Source organism: Amphibalanus amphitrite, unplaced genomic scaffold (genome assembly GCF_019059575.1).
Source record: "Amphibalanus amphitrite isolate SeventyFive unplaced genomic scaffold, NRLGWU_Aamphi_draft 000428F_arrow, whole genome shotgun sequence".
Classification (NCBI taxonomy): domain Eukaryota; kingdom Metazoa; phylum Arthropoda; class Thecostraca; order Balanomorpha; family Balanidae; genus Amphibalanus; species Amphibalanus amphitrite.
In genome coordinates, this window is record NW_024881922.1 from 222,813 (window position 1) to 238,120 (window position 15,308).

Here is a 15,308-nt window from a genome sequence, read left to right on the forward strand (position 1 = left end):
TAAGCATTCGGAGAGCTCAGAGCATTGCCAGTCTGTCTTTGCCTCATATTCGCCGTCCCGGAGCCCCAGGGCCCAGTACCTCCGTCGGTCCGTCTCCGGCGCATATCTCCCCGCCCGGCGGACGACAGGCATTGGTCGCTTGCCAGCCGGGCACCGTTATATGCTGCTGGACGACTCCGGGTCCTGACTTGCTGTTACTAGGCGCCCCGAGCCGCCCGCGGCGACGCACCGATATTCGCCATCACGGGTACACGGGGAGGGGAGGGTCCATCGCCGCCGCCTGTGGCCAGCCCCGCAATACTCTATCAGAGCGGACTTTCCGTGTGTTTGAGTGACACTATGGTGTGTGGCTGGGGAAGGGGAGGGGGCTGTAGACGACCTAATCAGTGCCATGCGTGATGCTTGGTTGCGTGTGTGGTTCGTTTCTTCGGGCGCATGTGCGTGACGATTGTGGCTATTTATATCTTCTAGCGTGTTGTTAATTTGGTTTTTTTTTTGTATTTCGTTATGCCACCTCAAATGAAAATAGCTGGTCCATCGAATACTTCGATATCGTGTTCTTTTTTTTTGTCAAAAGCTTTTTGGCTCCAAGCTAGCACGTGAGCTTCAACGACTTCTGAGGCTGCCGCTGACCCAAGAAATTCCCAGCTCTGAAATCTTTTAAAGAAGGTAGAAAGTCGTATGACAGTGACATATAAGCGAGTCCTGCTGAAAGACCATGTCGTGAAGTGTGAACTAGTGATGTCAATTAAGGAAAATCGGAATACCGATACCAAACCAAATACCAACCAAAACCACAGGAAAATACTGAAACCAAACCAACTTTTTACCGATTTCTTAGCCTCTTATACATTAGTTAGGGTTTATGATACCAACAAAATACCAAACACATTACGATTGAAATACCAAATACCAAGTTGGTATCGGTTTGGTATCGGTATACCAAAAAGTTGGTATCCGATTGACATCTAGTGTGAACTCTGCTAGAATTTTAGGCTTTAGCTGTTTGACAAGCCTGCCACGTAAGTTGCAATCACCCTTTGCCCTTGTTTGATGGCGCATTTGATTAAGTTTGTAAAGCGTTGTAAGGTCAATAAATGTCACCAAGGCTTGTGCACCAGTGACCACTGCAGTCAGGGTGACCCTAAAACCAGCGCGTCATCGTCGTCATCAAATGTTTTCAATAACCACCAATGCCCATTTGTGTCACCAATGGCTTTACTCCGTGACGTCATTGGTGATTTCATGACCGTCCATGCTGTGACGTCGCCGGGTGCGGCTGCACCGAGCTCGGGTTGCCATGGCGCCGGCCGACGGACGGGGTCAGTCCGGGGCGTGTGAGAGCGGTCGGCCGGTCCCGGGGATTCCCCTCGGTCCCATCCCGGCCCGGCGCGCTCTCTCACGGGCCGGGACACCTGTACCCGGGCCGGTGACCCAGCGGACAGAGCGAGCCGGGTCGGTAATACGGGCCCGTGGTGGCGGGCTCTGCCTGACACTTCACGGAAGGAGCATAGGGGTTTTGCGTTCGGTCAGCTTTCACCAAGAGCTTAGTTTCGTTCTAGGCTTCTGGACGAATACGCCTTACATAGAACTACGTATCCATTGCCAAGCATCAATTTTGCTACGTGAGAATAATGGTTGGTTTTGCATGTGCATCACATAGTATGTTTCGGAAGGAATGTCTTCAGGAGCTGGGACTGGTTGAGGGATTCTGGTTTATATCTACGTTATGCACTTATGAACTCGCGCCGAGATCGGTTGCACCCGGTTGTCACTTATCTTCAGTTCATTTCAGTTCATATTTCTCATACTTATCTGAACACCTGCCGGCAAGACGACGCCTCCCTCGCAAACTCGGGGCTGGCACACTAAGGACCCAAAGACAGATTGGTATCTTCAGTGTTTTCCATTCCATGCATCACCATGTAGCATTGATGTATCCCCCACCGGCACAAAACAATGCCGAAGGATCCGTGACCCACAAGCCTTTCTCATAAAGCTTTGTCTAGTAAAAAGTAATAGTAAAAAGCACGATTTTACTGTTGACCAGTAAAATTTTGTTTCATAAAGCAAAAATTACTTTTACCTGGAGTTGCAAATTTACTAGGTTACTATAGCGCAGTTTTACTGGTGACCAGTAGGAAGATCCTGGGTTGTGTTTCATAAAAGCACGTGCCGTAGTAAAAAAGTCGAATGACGTTTGCTTTCGTGCTGTCAATTTCACCCTTGCTCTACCTTGCAGTAAAACAGCTTAGGAGTTTTGCTTTTAGCTTTAATTGTACTTTATGTCTTAATGCATGCCCTGAATTTTCGGCATAGGCCTTTTATTGACAAATAACAAACTTCATTTTTTCTTTAAAAACATCTATTGTTGCTAAAACCTCACGATAAATCATATGAAAAGTTGGCTCTCCATCCTGGCAAACTGAACGAGGTCAAGCGTATTTCTAGCAAGCTAATGTGAAGTGGAGATATGTTCAAAACGTTCAAAATGTGAACTGCGATGGATTTTCATTGAAGGAGAGACATTGATTGAAAAAGGACAAGACACACGGACAACGGGCTATCACTGAAACATAATAAAGGAAGACCCAGTAACCGAAGCATTTTCGATGTCGGCATAGAATAAACCTATAGAGCCTTGGAATAAACGCAAGTCCAACATTATCCTACTACTTGAACCTGAACCTGAAGTGAAAGAAACGTAATTGGTCTTGTGAGTACAAAACAAATACGACGCTGAATACTTTGTGGGTGCTGAACACTTAGATGCAACTTGAAGCAAAATAGCGCTCACCGCCGTGACCATTGATGGTTCGAGGGGCACGTTGGAGTATTTGTCCCCCTCTGCAGCGCCCAAAGGTACGAATTTACGCATTTTTCCTCGCATTGAGAGGGAAATCAACAACTTTTATAAGAAGTTTGATTTAAACAGCACAAATAGGCATAATATATCACAATACGAGAAATTTTTGAAAACGCAAAAATGAAGCACATTATTGGGGAGCATGCCTCCCCCAGCATATCAAATAACTTCTGGATCTTCTAATGACTTTACCGGTTGGTCGGACGGAGTCATGCATTACATCAGTGATGCCATCCACTGGGGCTATTGTGTGCGACGTTCTCGTATGCCCACCTACAAGCAGCGTTGTAGGTAAGTGACGGTCAGCTACGAGCGGGATCTGCCGGCTATCGAAGTCATGTGCTCAAATAACTAACCGTGCACACTGCACAGTGTGAAGGAGAAGGCCGACGAGCAAATAGCAACTTTGATCGCGGCGCGGGAGCGCCCGTACGAGCTCATATTGGGCCGTACTGGCGGCACGTGGGAGATATGTTTTCTCGCCCATGTGTTGTAGATACGTAAGTGTCTGTGCGGTTGTGGCTTGTGCGTTTGTAATCTCTGATATAACCAATAACCATGTGAATATGTAGCTACAACAAAATACATGCAACTGAAATGTGATGGGCATTTTTTAAAGCCACGTACATATTTGGTACGGACTAGGCTAGCCGAGGCAGGGAAATCCAACCCAGGGAAAGTCTAGTCCAATCCAGTGCCCGGGTCTGGGGTGTTTCCCTTTCCTTTGCATTGCTCTGTAAATGAAGCAGCTACCGAAAATGAAATTTTAGTGACCAGTAAAACGCCTTTTGGGCGAAGAACGAGCGAGCGAGATAGTGAGCCCTGCACGTGCGGAAGGGCGAGAGGGTGCTTCCAACGGGCTTGCGCAAAGCACCCTTCTAACGGGTCGCTAGCGGTGTGGCAAATTTGAACGCAATCGGCCCAGCCGTTCCTGAGATCTGGAAGCGGCATTCTGCACGTGCGCACGTGCAAACGGGGTCCAAAATGACTTTTGCACGGCACCCTTCTAACTGGTCCCCAACCGTGTACCAAATTTGAGCGCAATCGGCCCAGCCGTTCTCGAGATCTGGAAACGCCCCCTGCACGTGCGCACGTGCAGTAGCACCCTAACCGCAACACATGGGAATACATTGCCTGGTGGGTCCCTACCTGTATGCCAAGTTTCAGCGAAATCGCCCCAGTAATAACCGAGTTACTGAAATGGGAACAAATTTGGCACCTCTTATTGTTGTATTTTGCACGTGCACTGGGGGTGACCCACATGCATCGAGAGTATCCTATTTTGGGTAGAAGGGATGCTGCTACCCTACAAAAATTACCGCAAGTCAATCGCCCAAGCGGCTGCTGAGATATGAGCCTCTCAAAATCACTACTTTTGCAAAACAGCTTGAACACCCTTTACTTTTCACGTGGCACGTGCCACGACGGTCACTGAGATGTATCAAAAGTAGTCAATTACGGGGTAGAAGGGATGGGGCTACCCAACAAAAAAGACCGCAGGCCAATCGGTCCAGCGGTTGCTGAGATATAAGCCTCTCAAAAGCGTTACAGGCCGGGCCGGGCCGGGCCGCTCATACTGAGATTTTTCCGTTATATTGAAAAGACTCACTTCGCTCGCTGCGCTCGCTCGCTCGTAACCAGACGAAAGGTCGCAACAAAATAAATCTCCACATTAAAAATTGAGCTCGAGCCAATTTAGGTCAAAATTCAAAGCCAACTTGATTGCAGGGACCCTTAACTTAATGGCAAGAAGCGCACGGAATGCTGAAATATTTTAAAAGTGGGTGTGCCGTGGGGGCCTGCTTTAAAAACTCCCCCTTCCATCGAAAACAATATCTAGTTGCGTCAGCTATCTCTAAATCGCATGATTCATCAAACATTCGCCGGTTCCTTCATGGCATAAACCGATGTTATTTGATAGCTCGTTCAATTATCGATACGTGGATGCTGGTCCCGTGCCGATCATTGGTCTAGCTACCAAGATATATAGCCAGAACTGCAACGGTGTCTACCGCATTTCGACGGTCAAAATAAAATTAAAAAGATATCTTCCACACGGAGGTCCCATGACTCGTTTTCAAGCGTTACTGAGCTTCGAAATCTTACTCTTTTACTAATTACTTTTCACTATTGTTTATGAGACAGAGGGCAACAGTGATTAGTAAACTTGAAATCACTATTCTACTATACACCAGTAATAGTAAAAAATGTTTATGAGAAAGGCTACTGTAGCCTTTCTGATCCTTGTCGACGTCGACGTTCTGATCCTTGTCATGCACGTTGGGGCGTGACTTTGTAATATCTAGGTCTTACCAGATGCATCTGGTTCGTACTGGCTTGAACCGTTACCGTGAAATGTGTAGCTGTGTGCGTCACTAATACGTGTACGATTAGAGGCAGATAAATGCGAAGCAGCGCTCTCGGACTTTCCGACTTAGCGATAGGCTCTGAAGTACGCTTATTGTTTTTTCGGCCTTTGAGGTGACGTTTTGTTCCTGAAAATATTTTATCACTCTTGAATCACCAATATGCCCGGCTTGATATGTCGAGGTGGTTCTTATTCGCGGATGACCTGGGCAGTGAACCGTGCCTCTATTTCAGGTGGGAAAAGTGCCTGAGCACAGTGATTATCGACACGGGGCCTCTCAGTGGCCATTTTCTGACGACTTTCCCTTCTCGGCGGCTCCCCAGCGACCAATGGCTCGTCTGCGTGTGACGAGAGTGGGCCTATCACCAGATCGTACTGTCGCCTTTGGCTGCGTCTGTCCCACCTGTTGGCCGTCGCCCCGCCCCGTGACCCGCCCAGCCGCTGACCGGGCCTCCTGCTCTCCTCCAGGAGTTCTTCGTCCACGTCTTTAACGGCTGCTACGCGGTGCTGCTCTTCATCGTGGTCGTGTTCTTCCTCATCTATGGCGTCGAGGTGTACTTCAAGGTGAGGTCTGACGCCGCACGTACGCTCTCATTGCTCCCGCCCGCCTGTCTTTGCATGCTGACCCGGAGGCAGCCTTTGGAACGGGGTCGGACGGCGAATCAGTAGTCTGCAGTTCCGCTCTGATGCAATCAGACCCAACTCGTAACCAATTCGCCAACAAACGAGCAAACGTCCCGGCAGCAATATTTGGTCTACGTGACCTGGAAACGAGGTCGTGGTGGCTATATAACACGCCCAGACTAATTTTGCTCCTGGGTTCTGGAGCGCGTTGTGTGTTTGCCTACAATATCTGCAATGGTTTGCCGCTCACAGAAGGCCAAATTGCCGCTGTGATTGGCAACCAGGGAATGAGAGCAGCCTCAGGCTAGCCTGTCGAGGCAGCAGGTGCCATGCGGTGTGGCTAGACTGGTAAAATTGGCTTAGTCGCCGGTGCACCGGAACAGTAAATGCTGCAGAATGACCAGGAGATGATGTTTGTGATGCCCGCGTGTCGTAATAGCGTGATTAGTCTCCGAAGATCTTGAAGTGTGATAACAGCCTCGAAAGGACTTTATTTTATAGACTTCATGGCGTGTAGTCAGAAATCGGAGATATGTCCCAGATGGTTCCAGCAGTTATACGCAGTGCATATCGAGACATGTGCATCTGCGACATTTCGTGGCGCCTCAATAACTCAATATGTTGAGGTACATACATGCTCATCACTTTCTACGGCGTGTTCCTACACATGCCCCGCAATCCGTATGTTCGATGTTGTGCGTTGCGATCAGAACCGGTAAACACCGGAGCATTGGTGATCTGTGATCTGTGACATGTAAACGCTCACAGATATACTGAACTAGAACTAGCTTTTATGCGTGAGGAGAAATTGGCGTCGTTTTGTCTTACCTGAAATTTGCATATGCTACGGTGTCAGAGAAGTCTGCGCACTCGGAGAAGGCGCGGACAATAGATTTGCATGTGATGCCCGTGTATTCAAATTTCACTGTGGCTTGGGTTATAGAGGTTGAACTCCAGTGTGATTCTTCTGCATGAAAATAGAAGAGAGTGAAAAACCAGCTTTCAAATGTGGCCAGAAGATACAGTATTCGAATATTGATTTCAAATTACTGCATATTGTCAGTTGTTTTTAACGCAAAATCCAGTAAATGTTGTCGACAATCGTATGAAATGAACAGCATGACTGCATTGCACAATATGCCGTTCGGGGGCATTGGTTTCTAGCATTGCCTGATCTCGCGCGAATTGGTCGATTCTCTGACCACGCTCGGCCTAATATGAAGTCCGTGACCTTTCCAAAGGCTGCCTCCTGGGTCTGAGTTTTCACCCCAACCCAGCTGCTCTGTACTGACAATGCCTGGCTGCACTGACCGCGCTGTCCACTGCATGTCGCCTGACTCACCGCACCACCCTCAACTGCATGTCACTGCCGCCTCACTGACCTGGGCGCCCCGACTCGGCTTCTGCTCAGCTCACTGCTGACCCGTGCTGCCGAGTGGCCAATCCTTAGCCAGCTCAACCGACAAATACCACTTACCAATCTCCCTATGTCAGCCCTGTTACCCTCATTTTGGTTTTCGCCTGATTGGTTGACATGATCCCCTTTCCTGAATGTCCATGTTATGTAACCGCCAGACCCGTCACCTAAAAAAACTGATACCACCTCTTGCCGCCCCGCTGTCCCATCCTGAACTGACCTTTCTCGATCCTCAGGTGAACCCGGCTCACGACACGTATGACCTGTTCTCTCAGCATCAGCCGAGATACCGAGGTCCTCTGCTGTGTCCCTCTGTCCCTCTGCTGTGATCTAAACTCTGTCCGCTCACCTACCGGGCACCACTCTAGATTTCATCACACCTGCCGGGCCCGCTCATCTTTCCCAGCATGCGCTGGACGTCACACCGTCCCGGCCGTCCCGCGGTGACGGTCTATGTGCGCCGCACAGGTGCGGGGCGGCTTCATGGGCCAGAAGGTGCGGCTGGGCGGCTGCGGCCGACGCGCTGACACCCTGCCGGCGCCGGCGCCGCCGCCGGCCGCCGCACCCGTCTCCACCTCCGCCACCTGGCGGGAGGAGGTGCCCGCAGAGGCGCCACCGGCACCAGCGACGGTAACGACAGGGGAACTAGCTGGGTCTGATTCAAGACACCAACGAAGATCGAATGCTAAGTGAAATTTAATTTGGTATACGACTTAGAGCATTTGCTAGCAATTAAAAAGAAACATGTTTTGAATCTGTATGAAATTATTGAGAAGCTTTCAATTATTATCGAAGACCATCGATGTACTTAATTGAAGCGAATAATGGAGCATCCGTGTCAGAAACTATTCATATAGCGATCCTGCTTTTCCTTCCGATGCTGAATGCGCTGCTTTTTGCACTATGACCTTAACATTGCATGCTCACTTTAACTTGCATTATGCATCCGTGTGGTGAATATCTACCCGACCCGCGTTCTGCTGGGTTTAGCCGACTGAATAAGTTCCGTTTCAGCGTGTTTCTGCTTATCTGCTGACTGGCGGGCACAGTGCTGTGTCCAAGGCGCTGACAGAAAGCTTTCAATGATCAGATTGTTAAGCAAGCCTCCATACCGATTGTATCACCCCAGCAGAGCGCGGACAGACGTATGCAATGTGCGCTGCATGCTGTGCATTGCACCCTTTGCTCATGATCGCTGCTAACATATTTACAGTATACATTGCTTTTGTTTCTCCATTTTGATTTCAAGATAGTTCAGTGTACCAAAGTGTGAAATTATTCAAATGCAAAAGTCAGATGCGTATCAATGTTTATGGTAATTTTCAACAGTGTCAATCCATCAGGACCGTGTTCGCTCCATCAGTCTGCTCTGAGGCCCTTTGTGTATTGTATTGTATTGTATTGTATTACCGTCATGGACAATCTACACGGGGCGTGGTGTGTAACCGATGGATCTGTTCATCGGCAGGTTCGTGGCAAGTTCGTGACCAATAACGGCCAGAAGGTGAACACCTCCCAGCTGCACCAGTCGCGCTTCGGCCTGATCTCGCAGGCGATCATGCTCATGGTGACAGTCTGTTTCCTGTTCAGCGACATCCTCGGCGAGTTCTGGAGATACAAGTGAGTGTCGCTGCCGCTAGATGGCAGGGTGTGTTCCGTCCCGCCGGCGCCGGCAGTAGATTTTCTCCGGGAGCGACGGGGGAAGTTGATCATCCGGTCTCCGTTTGGTTGGGCGAACTTGGATAGTTGTTTGTTTGATGTTGGTCGTTTGCTGTATCAGAGGAAGCTATGGCTCCATGAGAGCTCTAGGGCCGGATTTCCGGTCTCCGTGACCTCTGACCTCTGACCGCTGACCTCTGACCTCTGACCGCTGACCTCTGTCCTCTGACCGCTGACCGCTGACCTCTGACCTCTGACCGCTGACCTCTGCGGCCGCAGGGTGACGCTGGCCAGCCGTAACGTCCACGACCTGGTGTTCCGGATTGTCGAGCTTGGCGTGGTGCTGTGGTTCCCGTGCGTCCTCTGGAACTCGATACGGTACGACCGAGTGGTGGAATGGGACTCAAGGGACCGACTCGGAACTGCCTGTGTCGCGGTTGGATTACCAAGAAGTGTGTAGGAGAGTTCTTTATAATAGTTTAATTAATTGCTTGATCTTGATGTCGAAAGAATGTTGTTCAATGACGCCTACCCTGAATCGCTCCCATAGGCCACTTTTTGCCTTTGACTTATCTGAAACTTCTTTGCCTTCATACCACTCGGATCTGGCCAACGCTACCTACCCATTCCTTGCCTAGCAAGAATGGATCTAAGGCAGCTGGCCGACGAAGCTATGGAACCTGAACCTTTTACAGCCCAGCCCTGACCCGACCTGACCCGACCTGATATGTGTCGCCAGGCCGGAGCAGCTGTGGATCCTGAATCCGAAACAGATCCTTCGTAAACTGGAGTTGGAGCCGGCGGGGGCCGCTGTCGACAGAGATGAAGAGCGGAAACTCCAGGACGCACGTGAGTTAATTCACCCGTGGCTCCCCGTCGAGCTGGATTGGTACAAAATGTGCGTTGTGATGCAGCGTGTTGTGGGAATGTCGGGCTATCCTAGAAGCTAATCAAACATCCGACAGCGTTTGCTACCGAGTGAAACGGACCGACTGCTCTTTCTCTAACACTCGTTCCTCGAGTGCTTTTTGACCAGTCAAGTGTCATGACTCACACAGTTCGAGGATGGAATGCACACACTGAGCCTACACCGCTGCGCGCTGTGTGTTTATTGGGGCGAATCGAGAGCTCCCTCGGCGTTGAGAACTCGCTCGACTAGCGAACAGGTTCCCGTGTTTGACATTTGACGTGTTTATATCGACCTGCGCCCGCCCGCTGCTGCAGGGCGCTTTCCGTGCTCGGGTGGGTGTCAGAGCGTCAGGGAAATACGGTTAGCCTTGTGACGCGCCAGTTGATCCACAAGGTGTTGGGTCGGCCTGATAGATGTAGCAGGGTAGGGTGGGGCCTACCGACTCGTAACGCAGAAATGTTGGGAGAAATCCCAGGGCAGCTGTTCTACTGCCATAGGACTGAGTCATTGCGACCTAGTGTAGTGGGTGCGGGTAATGATAAAAAAACGTTTAGCAGACCTAGTGCGAATTATTAGGCAAACATGTCAATCAGAGCCTCCACTTTCGCGCTAGTTCAGCTCACCATTGCCGGGCCGTTTTTCTTAGTACGCTCTAATTTTATATGGCCATTATGTACAGTCAGCACCTATTTGTGTGTTGTTATGGCGAGTAACCAGCCGATGGTGATTCCCTAATGACAGGCACCCCTACGGTTGTACCGGGAGATGCGCTGGGAGGGAGGTCTGATTCTGACCCGTGCGCCCCCGGGTGACCCGCAGAGGCCAGCGGCGTCAGCTGCAGTCAGGAGTCGCTGGTCGAGTGCTGGGTGTGCTACGACACAGAGGTCACAGAGCACAGCGGCCCGCTCATCCAGCCGTGCGAGTGCCGCGGCAGCACCAGCGTCGTGCACCACGACTGCCTCAAAAAGTGGCTCATGGAGGTGAGAGAACAATGGAGGAAACTTTTTTTCGTTGTATTCGGTTCAGTCACTGTCTGGGTGCCTCATGTACTTTCCCTTGCATCCTCGCCCCATTTCCAAGCTCGCGCAGCAGCTAATATCCGGCTGGGAGTTAACCGGATTACTAGCGCTACCAAACTACCAACAACTTACAAGGCGGAAAGCTGCCCCGGGCCGTTTAATCATCCGCTGCACGGGAGCTCCAGACCGGGAAGGGAAGGTCTGGATCGGCCGGGGACAGTAGCGGTGAGCTGTCCTCGGTCATCGGTGGACGCGCGATTGGCCAAAATTTGATTGTGAAGGCTGATGTCATGAGATTGTGTCCATTGTCTTCTGCCGAGAGTTCCGAACGATTTCGGTTATTTGTCTGTGTGCGTTCGAGGATACGGAACCTCGGGTGCATTTTGCGATTTCTGAGTGATACCCTGATGATTTACGCCGCTTGGCCGATGGCAACCACGCTGTCTATGGCTGGCATCGTGATTGGTGCTTTTGCCCTTACCGAACGCCGCGACGTCGTTGCTGCCTCCTGTCCTTCTGTCCGCCGTTGCCTGTCGTCTGTCCGTTTACCTAACACCCGTATCGGCCACTGTATGTTTACAGTGCAGCGAGACGGAGCTGGGCCAGCTACACTGCAAGGTGTGCGGCTCGGCCTACCAGCTGGAGTCGGGCGGGCGCGCCTGGCTCGGTCGCGGCCTCACCGTGCGCCACTGGCTGCAGACAGCGGTGCTGGTCACGGTCATGTGCGGCGCCGCCGCCGGCTGCTGGGCCGTCATGAGGTTCTACCTGGACGCCGGCATCCGGACGGCCGCCGTCGGATGCGTCATCATCGTCTACTACGTCTGCCTCAGGTAGGGGCCGGTGGGAGGAGTGAAACGTGCGAGGACTCGGTTATTGACTACGTTCACGGGTGTGTGGGTGCATCTGGTTTCATTGGCAGTGTGCGTGTGGGTGCTCTGATTGCTTTTGAAAACTTGTGTGATCGTCGCTGAGTTTGAAGTTAACTTTGCCTCTCGGAAGAGACACTCTACATATAAGTTGTGGATTTGGAGGCCTGATTTGCGTAGCTGGAGCGCAAAACGTGAACAATTGTTCATCAGGCCTCCTTTGTAATACGCTAATGGAGGCAGGTACCACAAAGAAATTTCATTAGCAGGGAATATTCCGCTTCTTTTGATAATTGTTCCTTGCTTTTTCAGAGTTGCTGTCGGCTTTCGATTTAATATGTAAATGTGACTGTTGTCTCGCATTTACCCGGGGGATAGCGTGTTACTGCAATTCCGTTCCCACATAGTTCTCGTCGTCGGTGAAGTCGGAGCGCTGTCAAAGTCTTGTCTGTGAACTATTTCCGGAGAATTTCTTTTTGAGCAACGATACTGATTGAATGTTTTAAGCAAGTTAATTGCTTACGGCTCATGGGACTATCCTGGCAATTGAAAGTTGAGGGATTGGAATCGACTACTCCTACGTTGGAAATTTAACTTTTTGAAGAGAAATGAAAAAGAAAGAAATGTAAGCGTACTCTGTCGCAAGCATACGTATCTCTGGCGTTGCGCTTCTGATGTCGCTTGGCATATTGGATGGGCATAACTTTCTCGTCGAATGGCTGTTGGGTCTCGGGAGCTGTCAAAGGCAGACCTGCCTGTTGGAAAATATGGCGGCAGCCAATAGATGCATATTCGTACTTTGTGGGGTTGTGATGGCCCAGACATGCAGAACCGCCCTGGGACGGCCCCGACTTTGAGTGGAACTAATGTGTGGAAGCGAGCTAGATGTATCGCTTACTTTCACAAATTGAGAGACGTGGTATGAAATGACGAACCATTTCAGTTGAGTTACTAATAGTTATGTTATATTTCTAAAAGGGTGACGCAATATATTATGCACTGCCAATTATATGTGTCAATGCCAATACCACTGACAATACAAAAAAAAAAAAAAAACGGAGACTGCATTTGTTCAGGGCTGTTAGGAGCAATAAGCAAACTCGTGTTTCTCGGGCCCTCCGACCCGTTCGGCTGTATATCTAAGATTGACTGACCCGCCCCGAGTCTCGGCTCTGTGACGTCGCCTGTCACGGGGCGGGGTCCGGTGACGGCGGGTCGGGGTGACCCTGACCGGCCCGGTCAGGGTCACCGGCAGGTCGCCGGCCCTCCGGCGCCGCGGCGACCCGGGCCGGCAGTAAACCGAACGGTTCAGTTCCGGTCAGTGGCCGAGAGTCGCCGCTCAGGCGGAGGACCAGCCCGCTCCCGTATATGGACCCAACACGACCGGCCGTGCGCCCTCCTCGACCGCCAGATAGACAAAGTTATGCCCGAAAAATGATCAAAACCTGCCGGCGTAAAACGTAAAACAATAGCGCAGTCGCCGCGCGGGACGTATGGGCCGCTTAGGCGATCTCGGGGGAGCGTATCGGTACCGAGTGGACGGGTTTATTGGTATCCCGGTCCGGCTGATGCCGTCTCGTGTGGTTGCACTTGTCGCGTTCTATTTCCGTATTTCATTCTGAGTGGCGCCCGGCATAAAACGTTGGCGGAAATTTCTCGTGAAACACGCTAAGCGGATTTCAGTGTCGTCCTCGAGAACGGAATGGACTCCTGTCAGACCTAGGCTGAGCCTGGAAAAATGGACCGGCCGAAAACGGTTGAATTTTCTTGAACTGCTGTAGGTTTTTACATATTTGCATACGACGAAAGCCACCTGCCATTATTCGGGAATGTTTTCAATCATAGTGCAATTAAGAAAATAACCCGCTCATCAAAAGGAAGAGTATGTGATGTGGTCGGTTGGTTTATTCCATGATGACCCTGACCAATGACCATAGACTGTGCCCTGACCGATTGATAGTTTTATTGTGCTGAACCTTGACTGTCATGCCCTAACCGGCAGGCTTCTAGGGCTGCACGATGGGACCCTGTGTATCCTGACCAATAGGTATCTGTTGCTGAATTATCTGACCCCGGTGCTCCCTGACCGGCAGGTTTCTGGGGCTGAACTGTCTGACCCCGGTGTTCCCTGACCGGCAGGTTTCTGGGGCTGAACTGTCTGACCCCGGTGCTCCCTGACCGGCAGGTTTCTGGGGCTCAACTGTCTGACCCCGGTGCTCCCTGACCGGCAGGTTTCTGGGGCTGAACTGTCTGACCCCGGTGCTCCCTGACCGGCAGGTTTCTGGGGCTCAACTGTCTGACCCCGGTGTTCCCTGACCGGCAGGTTTCTGGGGCTGAACTGTCTGACGGCGGTGTTCCCTGACCGGCAGGTTTCTGGGGCTGAACTGTCTGACCCCGGTGCTCCCTGACCGGCAGGTTTCTGGGGCTCAACTGTCTGACCCCGGTGCTCCCTGACCGGCAGGTTTCTGGGGCTGAACTGTCTGACAGCGTCGCAGCGCGCCCAGGTGTCGGCCGTGAAGATAATCGGTCGCCGGCTGTCCTCGCTCAGCCCGGCCGGCTCGCCGCTGCGCCGACAGGCCAAGCCCAGCGTGGCCGTGGTGGCCGACGACCGGCGGGTGGACGTGCTTCTGACGGCCTCCGGCACCGACCGGCTGCTGCCCGCGCACGAGACGCCCATCTGAGGCGGCCGCGGCGCCCCGACCTGTGACGACGAGCGGGCCGCCGCCGGCCAGAGGACCAGTCATGTGCCGGTGAATCGTTCGCTGCGCCCGGCGCCGGGCCGACTAGAGGCGGTGGTGATTCGGACAGAGCCGGGATGGGGTGGCTCGGGGGTGTCTCTCGGACGCTGGTCGCGCCGGCCGGCCCGTGTCGGGCTGGCGGGCCAGACGCCCTGATGGCGACGAGTGGGGCCACTTCCACCCGCCCAGCGACAGTGATTACCAGCCCCGGAGGGCGCCCTGTGATCAAAGAAGATTGTCTTTACTTTATCTGGTGAGAGTGCCAGGAGCCGCACAGTATGGTAAATTATTGTTTGCTGCGGGCTGACCAGCGGTTGTACGTGTACAGAGCTTGGTTTTGGAACTCCTCAGCTCAGAGGAGCTGGGCGCAGTTGAGCGAATGCGTGGAGTTGTTGAGTCTGCTTTGTCTTTCAGTTCATCGCCCCCTTTCAATCGATCCAGAAGGTAAATTGTAAGATGGTCCTTGGGGTGTAATTTGAGAGATCGAGTGTGTGGTCTGATCCTATCACGGTATTCAAGAAGAATAAACCAACGTGAGCTACTTATGTTTTTGCGGAGGTACTGTGGTATGTCGATGGTTGGAAAGGACATATAAGGGTTGTCTTTCAAAGCTGTTTGACGATGTATATTTGCGATCGATCATGATTGGGCAGGAGCTGAGCGATTAGGTTTAGGTGTAACGTACATACATTAGTCAAATGGACGGAATTCATGAAAAGACTAGGTACTATTTTTTTCCTTTGTAGAGATGGTGAATGGAATGTGAATCATCTTGTGATCTTATTGACTGACATCCGAGCCCATGAAGGAAGGCGTTATGTGTACCGCTGGCTGACGTCAG

At 51.5% G+C, this 15,308-nt stretch overlaps 1 protein-coding gene across 13 annotated transcripts in view; it reads left to right on the forward strand.

Annotated features, from left to right (window-relative positions):
- LOC122391267 overlaps nucleotides 1-15,008 on the forward strand; it is a 55,252-nt gene extending 40,244 nt beyond the window's left edge. For 6 of the 13 annotated variants that reach the window (XM_043385028.1, XM_043385023.1, XM_043385026.1 and 3 more), the window contains exons 6-13: nucleotides 5,703-5,798; nucleotides 7,744-7,905; nucleotides 8,744-8,895; nucleotides 9,214-9,312; nucleotides 9,674-9,783; nucleotides 10,664-10,824; nucleotides 11,446-11,693; nucleotides 14,191-15,008. In XM_043385028.1, coding sequence (XP_043240963.1) covers nucleotides 5,703-5,798; nucleotides 7,744-7,905; nucleotides 8,744-8,895; nucleotides 9,214-9,312; nucleotides 9,674-9,783; nucleotides 10,664-10,824; nucleotides 11,446-11,693; nucleotides 14,191-14,410 — 1,248 coding nt within the window. In that variant the 3' untranslated portion in view covers nucleotides 14,411-15,008. The other 7 variants (XM_043385036.1, XM_043385031.1, XM_043385035.1 and 4 more) reach the window with 3 other exon arrangements.
- The last annotated feature ends 300 nt before the right edge of the window (nucleotides 15,009-15,308 follow it).